At 39.6% G+C, this 13,764-nt stretch overlaps 4 protein-coding genes across 4 annotated transcripts; all 4 read right to left on the bottom strand.

Moving 5' to 3' along the window:
- On the bottom strand, window positions 1-2,514 carry LOC148918428 (GDSL esterase/lipase At1g28590-like). Its single transcript, XM_016793075.2, is given in 6 exon segments — window positions 1-539; window positions 628-862; window positions 864-905; window positions 1,008-1,156; window positions 1,820-2,050; window positions 2,127-2,514. Coding segments are annotated over 6 exon segments (1,155 nt in total). The 5' UTR covers window positions 2,392-2,514; the 3' UTR covers window positions 1-306.
- A 3,064-nt stretch (window positions 2,515-5,578) lies between these two features.
- LOC103324878 (GDSL esterase/lipase At2g27360-like) lies at window positions 5,579-7,798 on the bottom strand. The gene is made up of 5 exons (XM_089047925.1): window positions 7,350-7,798; window positions 7,046-7,273; window positions 6,330-6,478; window positions 5,951-6,227; window positions 5,579-5,861 (listed from the first exon to the last, which is right to left on the bottom strand). The coding sequence occupies exons 1-5, from the start codon at window positions 7,612-7,614 to the stop codon at window positions 5,629-5,631; spliced, it is 1,152 nt and encodes a 383-aa protein (XP_088904051.1). The 5' UTR covers window positions 7,615-7,798; the 3' UTR covers window positions 5,579-5,628.
- A 359-nt stretch (window positions 7,799-8,157) lies between these two features.
- Window positions 8,158-9,973, bottom strand: LOC103324868 (malate dehydrogenase, mitochondrial-like). The gene is made up of 6 exons (XM_008226984.3): window positions 9,548-9,973; window positions 9,275-9,443; window positions 9,135-9,196; window positions 8,901-9,025; window positions 8,540-8,657; window positions 8,158-8,432 (listed from the first exon to the last, which is right to left on the bottom strand). Exons 1-6 carry the CDS (start codon window positions 9,953-9,955, stop codon window positions 8,292-8,294), a joined length of 1,023 nt encoding a protein of 340 aa, XP_008225206.2. The 5' UTR covers window positions 9,956-9,973; the 3' UTR covers window positions 8,158-8,291.
- A 128-nt stretch (window positions 9,974-10,101) lies between these two features.
- LOC103324867 (pyruvate decarboxylase 1) lies at window positions 10,102-12,759 on the bottom strand. The gene is made up of 6 exons (XM_008226983.3): window positions 12,224-12,759; window positions 11,427-12,152; window positions 11,246-11,334; window positions 11,017-11,134; window positions 10,623-10,811; window positions 10,102-10,519 (listed from the first exon to the last, which is right to left on the bottom strand). The coding sequence occupies exons 1-6, from the start codon at window positions 12,650-12,652 to the stop codon at window positions 10,349-10,351; spliced, it is 1,722 nt and encodes a 573-aa protein (XP_008225205.2). The 5' UTR covers window positions 12,653-12,759; the 3' UTR covers window positions 10,102-10,348.
- Between the last annotated feature and the right edge of the window lie 1,005 nt (window positions 12,760-13,764).

Here is a 13,764-nt window from a genome sequence, read left to right as displayed (position 1 = left end):
TCATAAAAAATATGTATTTAATGTTAGCTCATTTTTCCAAACTTTCCCATGATGAGGGAAAACAAAACCCAAGTTTGGAGGATGGCTTCACTTTCCCTACTTTCCCATGAGTCGGCAATACGATTTCCTATACCTAGACTTACCAAACATGGGAAATCAATTGATTTCCATTCCCAAGCCTCCTTTCCATGAACCAAACAGGGCTTTAGTGTTTTTAACTAGAGTTTAACTAAGAAAATAAGGAGCATGATTGTGGATGCTCTAAATAGAACTTTTTGAGTAGTTAGCTGTTGGTGTCTGTCTTAGTCACACTGGTGAATCACACAAAGTGGAAACGCGTGGAACGGTGTAATTTCCTTGTAATATAGCCTTGGTTATCCACCTGTATGCTGCTTCAGTGGAGTGCAGGCCATCCCAGCTGATAAACTGTGCAGGGTTGTCACAAACACTTGCCCCTGCATCCCCACATAGTGCGGATGCGTTGTAGTTGTATGGCCCTCCTCCTCCACAGCATGCTTTGCTAATCTCCCCAATAAATCCTGCAATCACATTAATCTTCATTATTATTAGTATTAGTATTTTTTATTTATTTATCATAAATTGTGAAATAGGTAGATAGACACGTACCAAATTGGTCTGGAGACTGATATAATTGCAGCATGGCATTGTAATAATCTGCATAAATGATAGTGACCTGAGGATGAAGCCTTCGAATCCGACTCAGTTCTATCTGAAGCTGATCATTGTGATACCCAGAAAACTTGTTTAACCAGTTTATACAGCCAGTTGAAGGGTCATATTGGCTCTTATCTGAACTCTCATATTCTGTTAGATAAGCAGGAGTGCAACCAATTGGAAGGTTTGCCTGGTACCAAAAGTGTTGCCGCCCCGAGCTCGATTAACTCCTGCAGACCATGCAGCCATAGGAAATTAGGCAAGCCTGTAATTCATAGCCAACATTGAAGAAAGCAGACTACTCTGGTATCGACTATGGTTCCAACTCTTACATTGATGGTTGAAGCAATTGTTTCTATCACTAATGGTACATACGCTTGAACCTTTTCTATACTTTTTCCTGCAAGCAATGCATTGTTGTAATCGTTGCCTCCAATCTCTCCCATTAGAATTAGAGAAGTTGAAAGGAGTTTGTTGCAGTCTGTAATTAATCAGAAATAAAAATCAATTAACAGATCAATCAACCAAGTCAATTCCGGTCCACCAAGTCCAATTAGTTATCATCTAGGTCTGGTCGAGGCTTTGAAAGTGCAGCCAACCACATAAGCAAGTTGTTGAAATTAAAGCATATTTGTAGAAAAATCTAGAAACTTGAAGAAAGTACTATAGCTTGATGGGAAGTCGGCAGCCACATGCAACCTTGGAGAAAAGTCTAGAGAAATAAAATATGTGGCTAGGAGAGATTGTCCAAGTCGGTGGGACTTGGACAATGGCGGCAGCTTGAGTGTATAAATAGACGTAGTCTCTTGCACAAAGCTAAGGGAGAGTGAGAAAAGGCCAAATAGCCAGCAAGGAGAGAAGAGGCCAATAAGCCAAAAGGCCAATAGGCCTAGTAAACACTTTCTAGTTGTTGAAGGCCAATAAGCCTACTCCTCTCTGAAGCCTTGTACCCAAATTAATCTAAGTGATGGGCCATATAGCCCAAGCTAATTAAAACAAGTGTAGTGGCCAATAAGCCAATATGTTAAGGAGGCCAATAAGCCAATATGTTTCCCCCTATAAACTAACACAAGTGGACAGGAAATAATTTCAAGTAAAAGAAACACAAAAATATAATGAGAAAACAAAATTGGGAACTAATTACCTGAAGATGTGTTGCATAGAGATGGCAGCATTTGTTTGAACCACTCCAGTTGAATGCTTAGAGAGTTGTTGGTAAATGCAGTAGAATCCCCCATTTCTTCAAGAAAGGCAGCATCTAACGCCGTAGCTCCTACTACTGCAAAATTCACACCCGCTTCAAAGTTCTGGACACTTTGATTACTGTCCTGGCTTTCAAGATAAGGTGGTACTAGTGGAAGTCCCAGAAACTCAGCTGCAAAAAATGAAGTGAAAGTTACATGAGAAGCTGATGAAAAAATTCAGATATATACATATAAGTGAATGAGTACCAATGAAGTCTATGACTAGACGACCATCCGAGCATCGTCCCGTGGGATGATGAAAGTAGGTCTCTCCATATGGCGGGTGGAAGAAGTTGAGAGATTTGTTAGGGTAGCTGTTGTATAAGTTGCCTGTATCAGTAAGTGAATCTCCAAAGGCGATGATTGAATTGTAGCAACCAAGCACAAGAGGGATGATGATAACTGGTATGAGGATGAGGATGAGGATGAGGTTCATCAAATATGCCTGAAAAGACCACCCCATTGAACTCATCTCTCTCTGTCTCTCTCTCTCTCTGTGATATGGTGTGTATGAGTGCGTGTTAAATTATACACATCCAAAATACTTGAACTAAAGTCGAACTACTTCTTTTTAGAATGTTAGGTACGGTGGACACCATTAAATGTGCGCCATAAGCAGAATCTACCTACACAGGATATGAGCAGATAATATGGGGAAAATAAATTCGCTGGAAATCTTTGCCATTTGTGTAGACCGGTTGGTAGTTGTTGGAATAACAGAGGTCACACCTCTGAAACACACAAGGTGCCTATTGGGGGAATGGTGTATTTTTCCTTTTAACAAAGCATTGGTTATCCACCTATACGCTGCCTCAGTGAAGTATATACCATCCCAATTTATAAATATCACAGGCACTTGCCTGTGCAGAACCACATTGTGCCGATAAGTTGTAATTGTATGGCCCTCCTCCTCCACAGCATGTTTTTGGAGTTCCCCCGATAATCCTGCAATGATATGAATCGAAAAGTTTCATCGTGTGTTCCGCTTCAGCATTTGGAAACTCTGCATCTTTAGCACTTCAAATATACCTAATCTAGTGTTTGTCCCACAGTAAAACAGATCGACTTTGTAGACTTGTAACAATTGGTTCCAGAAACTCAGCTGCAAAAGATAAATTCAAAGACTGAAAGTTATATGAGAGAAGCAGAAGCTGATACCAAAAAAAATCTCAGATATGGTGGTTGACTTGTAAATTGTAATGTAAGATAACAGGTGGATTGATTGAGATTGAGTTCGTGAAACCAAACCATGTCCGTTTTTAATTTTCTTGAGCTAGACTTTACGACATCTAAAATCCGGTCGTTCGTGAAACCAAGCAATGGCAATAATTGTGTTCCGTCCTTTTTAATTACAGTATTTCCGTCAAAGTTGACCCCAGCAAAATCTTAATTCACTTTTTTTTTTTTTTTTTTTGAATTATGCAAATAAAACTTGACCTCATGTAATAACAAATGTGATGCCATCAAAGTTTTTATGTAATACAAATGATATTGAGGGAAGGGAATTCGAACATAGGATCTCTGATGTAAAATTGACTCGTGAATATGTATGCTTGATATATGATTGGCATATATTGGTGGCATTAGTAATTCCTTCAACAATAAGGGGTAGAAAATCTTCCAGCTGTTTAATGCTCTATACCCACCAATCAAACCATCTTTCATGCCTACCTCCCCCACGAGAAAACCTAACAGTCTACGAAAGAAACAGATCATAGTTGAGTATTATACGATGTTAGTTTGGGTTTAAATAAAAATTTAATGCCTACCCCTATCTCTAAATAGCAATTTATATTTAAAGCTCTCTCTCCCTATCTCTCTCTCTATCTTTATATTAAAACTACTTCTTTAAGCTAGCTTGACTTTTTTTTTTTTTGGTCAATAGCTTGACTTTATACTACATGATATGAGTATAAAGCATAAGTTGGATGGGAAATTCCGATTTCGACCAAAACCGTTCAAAAGTTTATGATTTAGCATCATACCGGACGGATCTATCACCCTGTCAAAAAGTAAATTTCCAAACCAATGAGAACCTCCAACTGCATATTGCAAAAGGAACCCCAAATCAACTTTTTGGGTGTATTTATAAATGGGTTTTGAGTGTGTGTAATGATGGGTTTTGGGTGTGTTTATATGTTTAAATAGTGCTTGGGTTTTTTTATAATTTCACATTTTGGGTGTTTTAGTGAAACTCCCTTTATTAAATTGATGTTTGGAGGCAACAAAGCTTAGCTCCAAATAGCTTAGTGGAACAAAAATGTTATAGAAATAGAACTAAAACCTTGTGCAGTTATTCAGGTTAACTAACTTTCTTTAGCAACTTTCTTTACTTTATTCCCTTCTCTATAGAGGCTTTAAGCTCAGGTATTAGACTTTGTAGGCCTTGCTTCTCGTAGTCCGACAAAGGTCCCAATCCAAGAACTTCCTCCACGCCATTCTTTCCTAGCCTTACCTGCACCAGCACCACATGTTACATTGATCTTAACTTAAGAGAAGCATTCCATCTAACAACATAAAGATTATAACTTAAGAGAAGCGTCCAAATCAACTAGTTCACTTACCTTAGAGGCAAACAAAGGCAATTCTGTAACACTTGATTGCACAAAAGAGCATTCAACAACATCTGGAACCCCGTTTAGACCCTTCAAGCAAGCATCGGCGAAAATTGCCCCGGCATAGCTGCAGAAGAAGACTTGAACCCTCAGCTCCCGAAAGCACACAGACAAAACCATGGCAAACACAGAGAACACGGGAAGAAGAAAAAAGAGAAAGGTTGATTCTCTGGTAAACATGTCATGTCCTTTCTACCCTAATCAAATTATTTGGAAACAATAACCAAAGCCCCAATTTCCACCTAAAACTATCTTCGTAGTGAAATTTGAACTTCCCCAAGAAACTAAGGGAAGAACCTCGCAAACTTACTCCAATGAAAAATATTGGAATGAGATGAATTTGTATAAAGATTTAGTGTGGAAAGTGAATAATATTGGTAGATATTTATAGAAAAAAAATTTCAAGAATTTTTTGATATTTTATACCTTTTTTTTTCAATTTTTTTAAAGCCAAAAATTGGAGAGCTGTTGGATTGGATAAGATTTTTGGATCGGAGACTACTGAGAAGCCACGTGGCTTGTAGCCGTTGGTTTCTAGCAACTGTGGGTCAGCGGCTGATTTTCAAATTTTTTTAACTGTTTGTGTGTGTAATCCATGCGCCAACAGTAAAAAAATTTGAAAATCAATGGATGACGTCAGCATCCTTCGAGCAACAGTCTATACAATTCTTGCTCGTGGGCTGGACCTTGGGCCTTGGAGGGAGGGTTTGGGGCATGGGGCTGCCATTTGCCCAGGTTTGGGCTTGTGCTGGAGGATCTCTAAATACGAGGAGAGAGAAAGTATTTCTAATGGCTTCCTATAATTAAATACTGCTTTACTTTAATGCTATTTTAAGTATTTATTTAATGTTAACTATTTATTATTATTATTTTATATGATGAATGAGCATTTATGTTAGACTAAAAAAAAAAAAAATAAATCATTTATGATTCCCTAAACTTGAGAGGATTGTTGGAGTTGAAATTTTGTAAGGAGCTCCTAGAATAGTTTTTTAGTGTTTTTAACTAGATTTTAACTAAGAAAATAAAGAACATGATTGTGGATACTCTAAATAGAACTTTTTTGAGTAGTTAGCTATTGGTGTCTGTCTCAGTCACACTAGTGAATCACACAAAGTGGAAACGCGTGGAACGATGTAATTTCCTTGTAATATAGCCTTGGTTATCCACCTGTATGCTGCTTCAGTGGAGTGCAGGCCATCCCAGCTGATAAACTGTGCAGGGTTCTCACAAACACTTGCCCCTGCATCCCCACATAGTGCGGATGTGTTGTAGTTGTATGGTCCTCCTCCTCCACAGCATGCTTTGCTAGTCTCCCCAATAAATCCTGCAATCACATTAATCTTCATTATTATTAGTATTACTCTTTTTTATTTATTTATCATAAATTGTGAAAATAGGTAGATAGACACGTACCAAATTGGTCTGGAGACTGATATAATTGCAGCATGGCATTGTAATAATCTGCATAAATGATAGTGACCTGAGGATGAAGCCTTCGAATCCGACTTAGTTCTATCTGAAGCTGATCATTGTGATACCCAGAAAACTTGTTTAACCAGTTTAGACAGCCAGTTGAAGGGTCATATTGGTTCTTATCTGAACTCTCATATTTTGTTAGATAAGCAGGAAGGCAACCAATTGGAAAGTTGCCTGGTACCAAAAGTGTTGCCGCCCCGAGCTCGATTAACTCCTGCAGACCACGCAGCCATAGGAAATTAGGCAAGCCTGTAATTCATAGCCAACATTGAAGAAAGCAGACTATCCTAGTAGCAACTATGGTTCCAACTCTTACATTGATGGTTGAAACAATTCTTTCTATCACTAATGGTACATACGCTTGAACCTTTTCTATACTTTTTCCTGCAAGCAATGGATTGTTGTAATCGTTGCCTCCAATCTCTCCCATTAGAATTAGAGAAGATGAAAGGAGTTTCTTGCGGTCTGTAATTAATCAGAAATAAAAAGAGATATTTAGTAATATACAAATTCTTAGCATTAATAATATAGATAAACCCTATACCATTTAATTTCTATAAGCAAAGCCAAAAAAAACTCAAATAATGATAGTTGGCCATATTGAATTTAATTTTGATTATTAAATTACTTTGATACCCTATTGAGTGTTTTGGCTCTTTTTATGAGATTTTGGAGTTGGGTTTGTTTTAAAAAATTAATGGCAGTTTTGTAATTTAAAAGAATTTAAAAGCTTTGTTGTTATGTTGTAAATGAGTTTTGAGTGTGGTTCTAAAATCCATTTCATATAGGTTTTTTTATAATTTGGCTCCCATATTGGGTATAATAGTAAATCTCCCAAATAAAAATCAAATATATAACAGATCAATCAACCAAGTCAATTCAGGTCCACCAAGTCCAATTATTAAAGTTATCATCTAGGTTTGGTGGAGGCATTGAAATTGTAGCCAACCACATAAGCAGGTGGACAGGAAATAATTTCAAGTAAAGGAAACACAAAAATATAATGAGAAAACAAAATTGGGAACTAATTACCTGAAGATGTGTTGCATAGAGATGGCAGCATTTGTTTGAACCACTCCAGTTGAATGCTTAGAGAGTTGGTAGATGGAGTAGAATCCCCCATTTCTTCAAGAAAGGCAGCATCTAACGCCGTGGCTCCTGCCACTGCAAAATTCACACCCGCTTCAAAGTTCTGGACACTTTGATTACTGTTCTGGCTTTCAAGATAAGGTGGTACTAGTGGAAGTCCCAGAAACTCAGCTGCAAAAAATGAAGTGAAAGTTACATGAAAAGCTGATGAAAAAAGTCAGATATATACATATAAGCGAATGAGTACCAATGAAGTCTATGACTAAACGACCATCCGAGCATCGTCCCGTGGGATGATGAAAGTAGGTCTGTCCATATGGCGGGTGGAAGAAGTTGAGAGATTTGTTAGGGTAGCTGTTGTAAAAGTTGCCTGTATCAGTAAGTGAATCTCCAAAGCTGATGATTGAATTGTAGCGACCAAGCACAAGAGGGATGATGATAACTGGTATGAGGATGAGGATGAGGATGAGGTTCATCAAATATGCCTGAAAAGACCACCCCAGTGAACTCATCTCTCTCTCTCTCTCTCTGATATGGTGTGTATGTGTGCGTGTTAAATTATATAAACATCCAAAATACTTGAAATAAAGTCGAACTACTTCTTTTTAGAATGTTGATGCGAAAAAGTGGTTCGGCACTTTTTGAGCTCAACTTAGTGGTGTATGGGCCTTCGTAATGCTCTGGGCCTCGATAGAGCGATCGATCTGCAAAATGAGAGCCCTCGATCATAGTTGAGTATTGTATGATGTATGTTTGGGTTTAAATAAAAATTTAATGTCTACCTCTATCTCTAAATAGCAATTAATATTTAAAGCTCTCTCTCTCTATCTTTCTCTCTCTATCTTTATATTAAAACAGCTTCTTTAAGCTAGCTCGACTTTATACTACACAATATGATTATAAAGCATAAGTTGGATGGGAAATTCCGATTTCGACTGAAATCGTTAAAAAGTTTATGATTTAGCATCATACTGGACGGGATTGCCAACATGTCTAAAATCTATCACCATGTCGAAAAGTAGATTTCCAAACCAATGAAAACCTCCAACTGCAGATTGCAAAAGGAACAAATACTGCTCACATTTATTAAATTGATGTTTGGAGGCAACAAAGCTAGCTCCAAATAGCTTAGTGGAACAAAAATGTTGCAGAAATAGAACTAAAATCTTGTGCAAGTTATTCAGGTTAACTAACTTTCTTTAGCAAACTTTATTCCCTTCTCTATAGAGGCTTTAAGCTCAGGTATTAGACTTTGTAGGCCTTGCTTCTCGTAGTCCGACAAAGGTCCCAATCCAAGAACTTCCTCCACGCCATTCTTTCCTAGCCTTACCTGCACCAGCACCACATGTTACATTGAGCTTAACTTAAGAGAAGCATTCCATCTAACAACATAAAGATTAACTTAAGAGAAGCGTCCGAATCAACTAGTTCACTTACCTTAGAGGCAAACAAAGGCAATTCTGTAACACTTGATTGCACAAAAGAGCATTCAACAACATCTGGAGCCCCGTTTAGACCCTTCAAGCAAGCATCGGCGAAAATTGCCCCAGCATAACTGCAGGAGACTTGAACCCTCAGCTCCCGAAAGCACACAGACAAAACCAAGGCAAACAAACACAAAGAACATGGGAAGAAGAAAAAAGAGAAAGGTGATTCTCTGGTAAACATGTCATGTCCTTTCTACCCTAATCAAATTATTTGGAAACAATAACCAAAGCCACAATTTCCACCTAAAATTATCTTCGTAGTGAAATTCAAACTTCCTCAAGAAACTAAGGGAAGAACCTCGCAAACTTACGCCATTGATAGAGTAGCAGATCCTTTTCCAGCCTTTGCTTCAACAACCTCTGTCCCTCCATCTTGTGTTCTCTTGGTAAGAGCTTTGATCTCTTCATCCAACAAAGTCTTCGACTTTAGGGTCACCTATGAACATTATTCATAAAAAATCAGCTTTAATCTTGTTAGAAAGAAAACAAAATATTCAGCCGGGTCAAAGGACAAAGCGAAAGCAGGTAGAAAGACGAAAGAATACTTGAGAGAACAGAGGAAGGATGGTTATTCCAGCATGACCACCAACTACAGGAACATCAACTTCTGAAATGCACAACAGAATAAACTCATTTCAAAATTTTCATACAGAAAAATGGGAAAAACTGAGAAAGAAAAGTTTACCAGAGGCCTCAACGTTAGCTTTGCCCGCATAGAAAGTTTTAGCCCTGACGACATCAAGCGTTGTCACCCCAAACAGCTTCTTCTCATCGAACATCCCTGCCTTCTTGAACACCTCCGCCGCAATCGGGACCGTTGAATTCACCGGATTGCTAATCATATTAACCAACGCCTATTTCAAAATTACAAAAAAAAAAAAGATTAAATAAATCTTAATTTTTTTAAAAATGTATGAATTTGAGAACAGAGGTTAAGAGAATGAGGGCATCGACTGACATTGGGACAGAACTTGGCAATGGCAGCGCTCAAAGACTTGACGATGCCGGCATTGATGTTGAATAGATCATCGCGCGTCATTCCGGGCTTTCTGGGAACGCCGGCCGGGATGATGACGAGGTCGGATCCCTCAAGCGCTTTCCCGAGCTGCTGTTCGCCTGCGAACCCCGAGACCTGAGCGAGGGTGTTGACGTGGCTGACGTCAGCGGCGACGCCGGGAGTGCCGGCTATGTCGTACAGGGAGAGGGAGGAGACGAGAGGGTTGAGCTTCATGAGGAGCGACAGTGGCTGGCCTATGCCTCCGGCGGCTCCCAAAATGGTGACTTTGCGCTGCGGCTGAGATGATGACGAGTACGATCGGACGGCTGTTCTGGGAGCAGACATCAACATGCTCACAGTGGCACTCATTTTTCCGATTTACCGGATACTTTCACTCTACTTTTTAACGGTTTCAACCTCTTCCTAACTGAAATTTGAATCCGTATGTAATGGAATTTTCTTTCATATTTATTTATTTATTTATGGTTTTTTTTACGAAATAAAAAATAAAAAACTGGAGTAAATTCCGGTTGGATTTAGAATATTTCAAACTCGTACATATTCAACAAGGTATACACATAATCAAGCCAGCAAAAATTACATTGTTACAACAGAGAGGCCAACCCAGATACCTACCCTGTTCCTCTCTCTTATTTCTAAATACAGTCATTTTTTTATCTTCTCTCAGGTGGGCTGTTGGAGCTTTAAAACTCTTTCAAGTCTCAGATGTTCCGAGTTTTGACTCGTTCAACTCCCAATCTGCTACTGAGGATTTGGTGGCCGACTGTTGGCGGCTGAAACTCGGGATCCCCATTCCAGCAGCTCTTTGCTAGTGTCGTCCTTGTGCACAAAAACTTCAATGAAGCATAAACTATCCTTGTGCTCCCCTGTTGCTTTCGCGATTGCTTCTGTTAAATCCTCCTCTGTGCGTACCTGTATTTACACCAACTGTCATTTCTCGATTCAAGAGCGGAAAATGTTTACGACAAAAATAAGGTAACATTCAAGCAAGTAAAGTTGATTCTTTTAAGCTAACCTTGGTAGTCCAGCATTTGCCTTCGCCATTGTGGATGGCATCAACAAGACCAGTGTAGTTCCAGTTCTTAATCACATTGTATGGACCGTCATGAATCTCTACTTCGATTGTATAGCCTCCATTGTTGATAAGAAATATAATGGTGTTTTGCCCACATCGGATCATTGTTGAAATGTCCTGGGCAGTCACCTGAAAACAAATACCATTAACCATGTGCCACATATCTCTCGAACATACGTAAACTATTTCGAGAAAAAAGCTCCACAGAAAAGTGGAGTGTTGGTACAAACTGTTGCTTATCAATCTTATCCTGCATTATTTGTACTTATTTATTGTTTGTTTCTACATTGCAGTTCTGTGTTGTTATATTAATCTGATATATCATACAACTAACCTGGAAACTCCCATCACCAATGAAAGCAATGACACGTTTATCTTTGGCGCCCTGAGCATAGCCAAGAGTGGCGCCCACTGACCATCCAATAGATCCATATTGCATCTGGAATTCATACCTGAATAAAATGGAAAGAACCAGTTGCCAGCCTGTTGCTTAATATACATAGTTACACATGGTTGTGCTTAAGAACTACATAAATGAGTCGTGCAAGGAAATTGTGTCTTACCCACAATTCTCAGGGAGGCGGAGCTTCTGACAATTGAACCATGAGTCTCCAGTTTCCGCAATTATAGCAGAGTCTCCAGTGATAATCTCCTGTTACAAATTTCAAATAAAAATTATAAATCTCAATACAAGAACCACAAACAGAACATGGACCAAAACACAAGAAAGAACATTGCTTTTACCTGAACGTGCTTAAACAGAATATTGACTCTCAGAGGTTCATCCCTCTCACTCCTTAGAGGGATGCCGGGGGGAATGAAGATCCGATGGTAATTTTCAACAGCATTACTGTTTTTCTTCAGCTTCTTGGCCAATGCACTTAAGAAGTCAGCCATGAAAACCCAGCCAAACGATGGACCATCACCAATGGTCACACGGTTCGGCTCCACAATAATCGCTTTCTCCTTCTTGATGAGCAAGGAGTACCCAACAGAGCTATAATCATTGAAAATAGGACCCACAAAAACATAAGCATCAGCAGACTCCACAATCTCACCACAGAAGCTAGAGCTCACAGCACCCCAATAGGTCCCAATGAAATGTGGGTGGTGCTCAGGCACCAGCCCCTTACCAGATGGCATAACAGCAATTGGGTAGCCACTAGCATCTGCAAGCTCCACAAAGGCCTGCTGTGCCTTTTTCACTCTTAATTTGGGTCCACCTATAATCACAGGCTTCACAGCCTTGTTTAGAAAAGCAGCAGTGGCTTCAACTGCTGCCTCTAACCCTAGCTGGTTGCTTACTTTTGGAGCAAGGAAGAAGGGCACTGGGTCTCTAGCAAATGTGGGGTGAGGAATTGCGGACAAATTACAGCCTATGCTGATATATACAGGCTTGCTCTCTTTCAATGCTGTTGAGATTGCTGTGTCAATTAGCTCATGTGCATCTTCCAAATTGTTCACCACGGCCTATCCATTACAATTACACCAAAAAGTAAAAATGTAAACTTTAAGAAAAAAGTAGAGCAATATGAGCTTACCTGGTGGCAGGTGACGGTTTGAAAGCAGCGAAGCTCCTGAGAGAAATCGGGTAACCCGATTGTGTGGTGGAGGATCCGATTCGTGCCGTAGTCGTTGGAGTTCGGCCCACCGACTATGCAAATGACCGGCAAGTTCTCACTGCACGCACCAGCGATGGCGTTCAAGACGCTGAGCCCGCCGACTGTAAAGGTGACGACGCACGCGCCGACGCCCCTTGCACGCGCGTAGCCGTCGGCGGCGTAGCCGGCGTTGAGCTCGTTGCAGCAGCCGATGAGGTTGAGGCCGGGCTCGGCAAGTAGGTGGTCGAGGAGGGTTAAGTTGAAGTCGCCAGGGACGGAGAAGACGTCGTGGACGCCGATCTCGACAAGCCGCCGAGCCAGGTGGCGGCCCAGGGTGCCAGTTGAGCTGGCGGGTCGGAACCCTTCCATGTGTATATTTTTGGGTATAATGAAGTTTGAGTGATGATTAATTAGCTGTGGATTTTTAGAGAGGTTTTGGTGGTTGTATAGTATTTTATACACTTGGGTTAGTGCTGGTTTTGTAAACTATCTATGGGCGAGTTATTAAAAATGATAGTTGTAATTAATGTGGTAAAACGACTCGAGGTTTTATGTTCGATTCTTTTTTTAATGTCACTTTTGAAAGGACAAAATGTTAAAATATTAGCACTTCTAAGTGGAAAAAATGTTGAAATATTAATTAAAGAAAGAAGCAAAGAAATGTGGTTGGTTTTATTTTATATGTTTGAAGGTGGAATTTGGAAGGCAGGTCTTGTTGGTCATTGGCGTTTTAGTTGGGTTTCGAGGGGTGGTTGTGGTTTTGGGCCGTAGGTTTGATTATTCTAATCACTATGAGATGGGAATCTTGGAATTTTTTGGATTTTGAATAGGAAAAAAGGAAGGCAAAAGACCAGACCATCGTTTGGGAAGACCACAAAACCAAAGCTGATTGCTGGTTTTTTCACTTTCAATTCTGACGTCTTTGTTTATTATGGTTTGGTTTGTTTTTGTTTTGGGTTTACTCTTTCCATTAGTCTTTGCCAAATTCCAAAAGACTTGCCAAGGCGTTTTTCTGAAAGTGTTTTCTTTCTTACCAATTACAACTAATCGAATTCTCTCTTTTCACATATTGAAACGTGGAATAGATTCTGCAAAGAGTTTATTCGTTACCAACTACCTATTGGGCGTGATATTATGCACAATCTTGTTAGAAGTTCTAAATTCGAATTCTTTTCGTATGTGTTTGTTGCTTGGTAACTCATGTTGAAGTGTTTGAACTAAAATCCTCTTTTGTGGAAATTTTGCATACATCCCAATGTAGAACAGATGACTGAGGTGATAGAAGAAGAGTTGGAACGTCGCTCACGTAAAGGCAAAACCAACAAGTTGCAAGTTTGGCACCAATTTCCGATTTGGGCCCATGACCCACCTTTTTGAAGAGAACGGCACCACGAGTAAAACACATCGCTTTGTCATGACGTATGAGCTTTTTCGGGCATTCAAGATCATTTAGCAGTCCAAACGAGAATTTCAATATTTTG

The sequence above is a fragment of the Prunus mume genome, linkage group LG3 (genome assembly GCF_029339155.1).
Source record: "Prunus mume cultivar Tortuosa linkage group LG3, ASM2933915v1, whole genome shotgun sequence".
Classification (NCBI taxonomy): domain Eukaryota; kingdom Viridiplantae; phylum Streptophyta; class Magnoliopsida; order Rosales; family Rosaceae; genus Prunus; species Prunus mume.
Note: the sequence above shows the minus strand (reverse complement) of the source record. Positions and strands in the feature narration are given on the sequence as shown.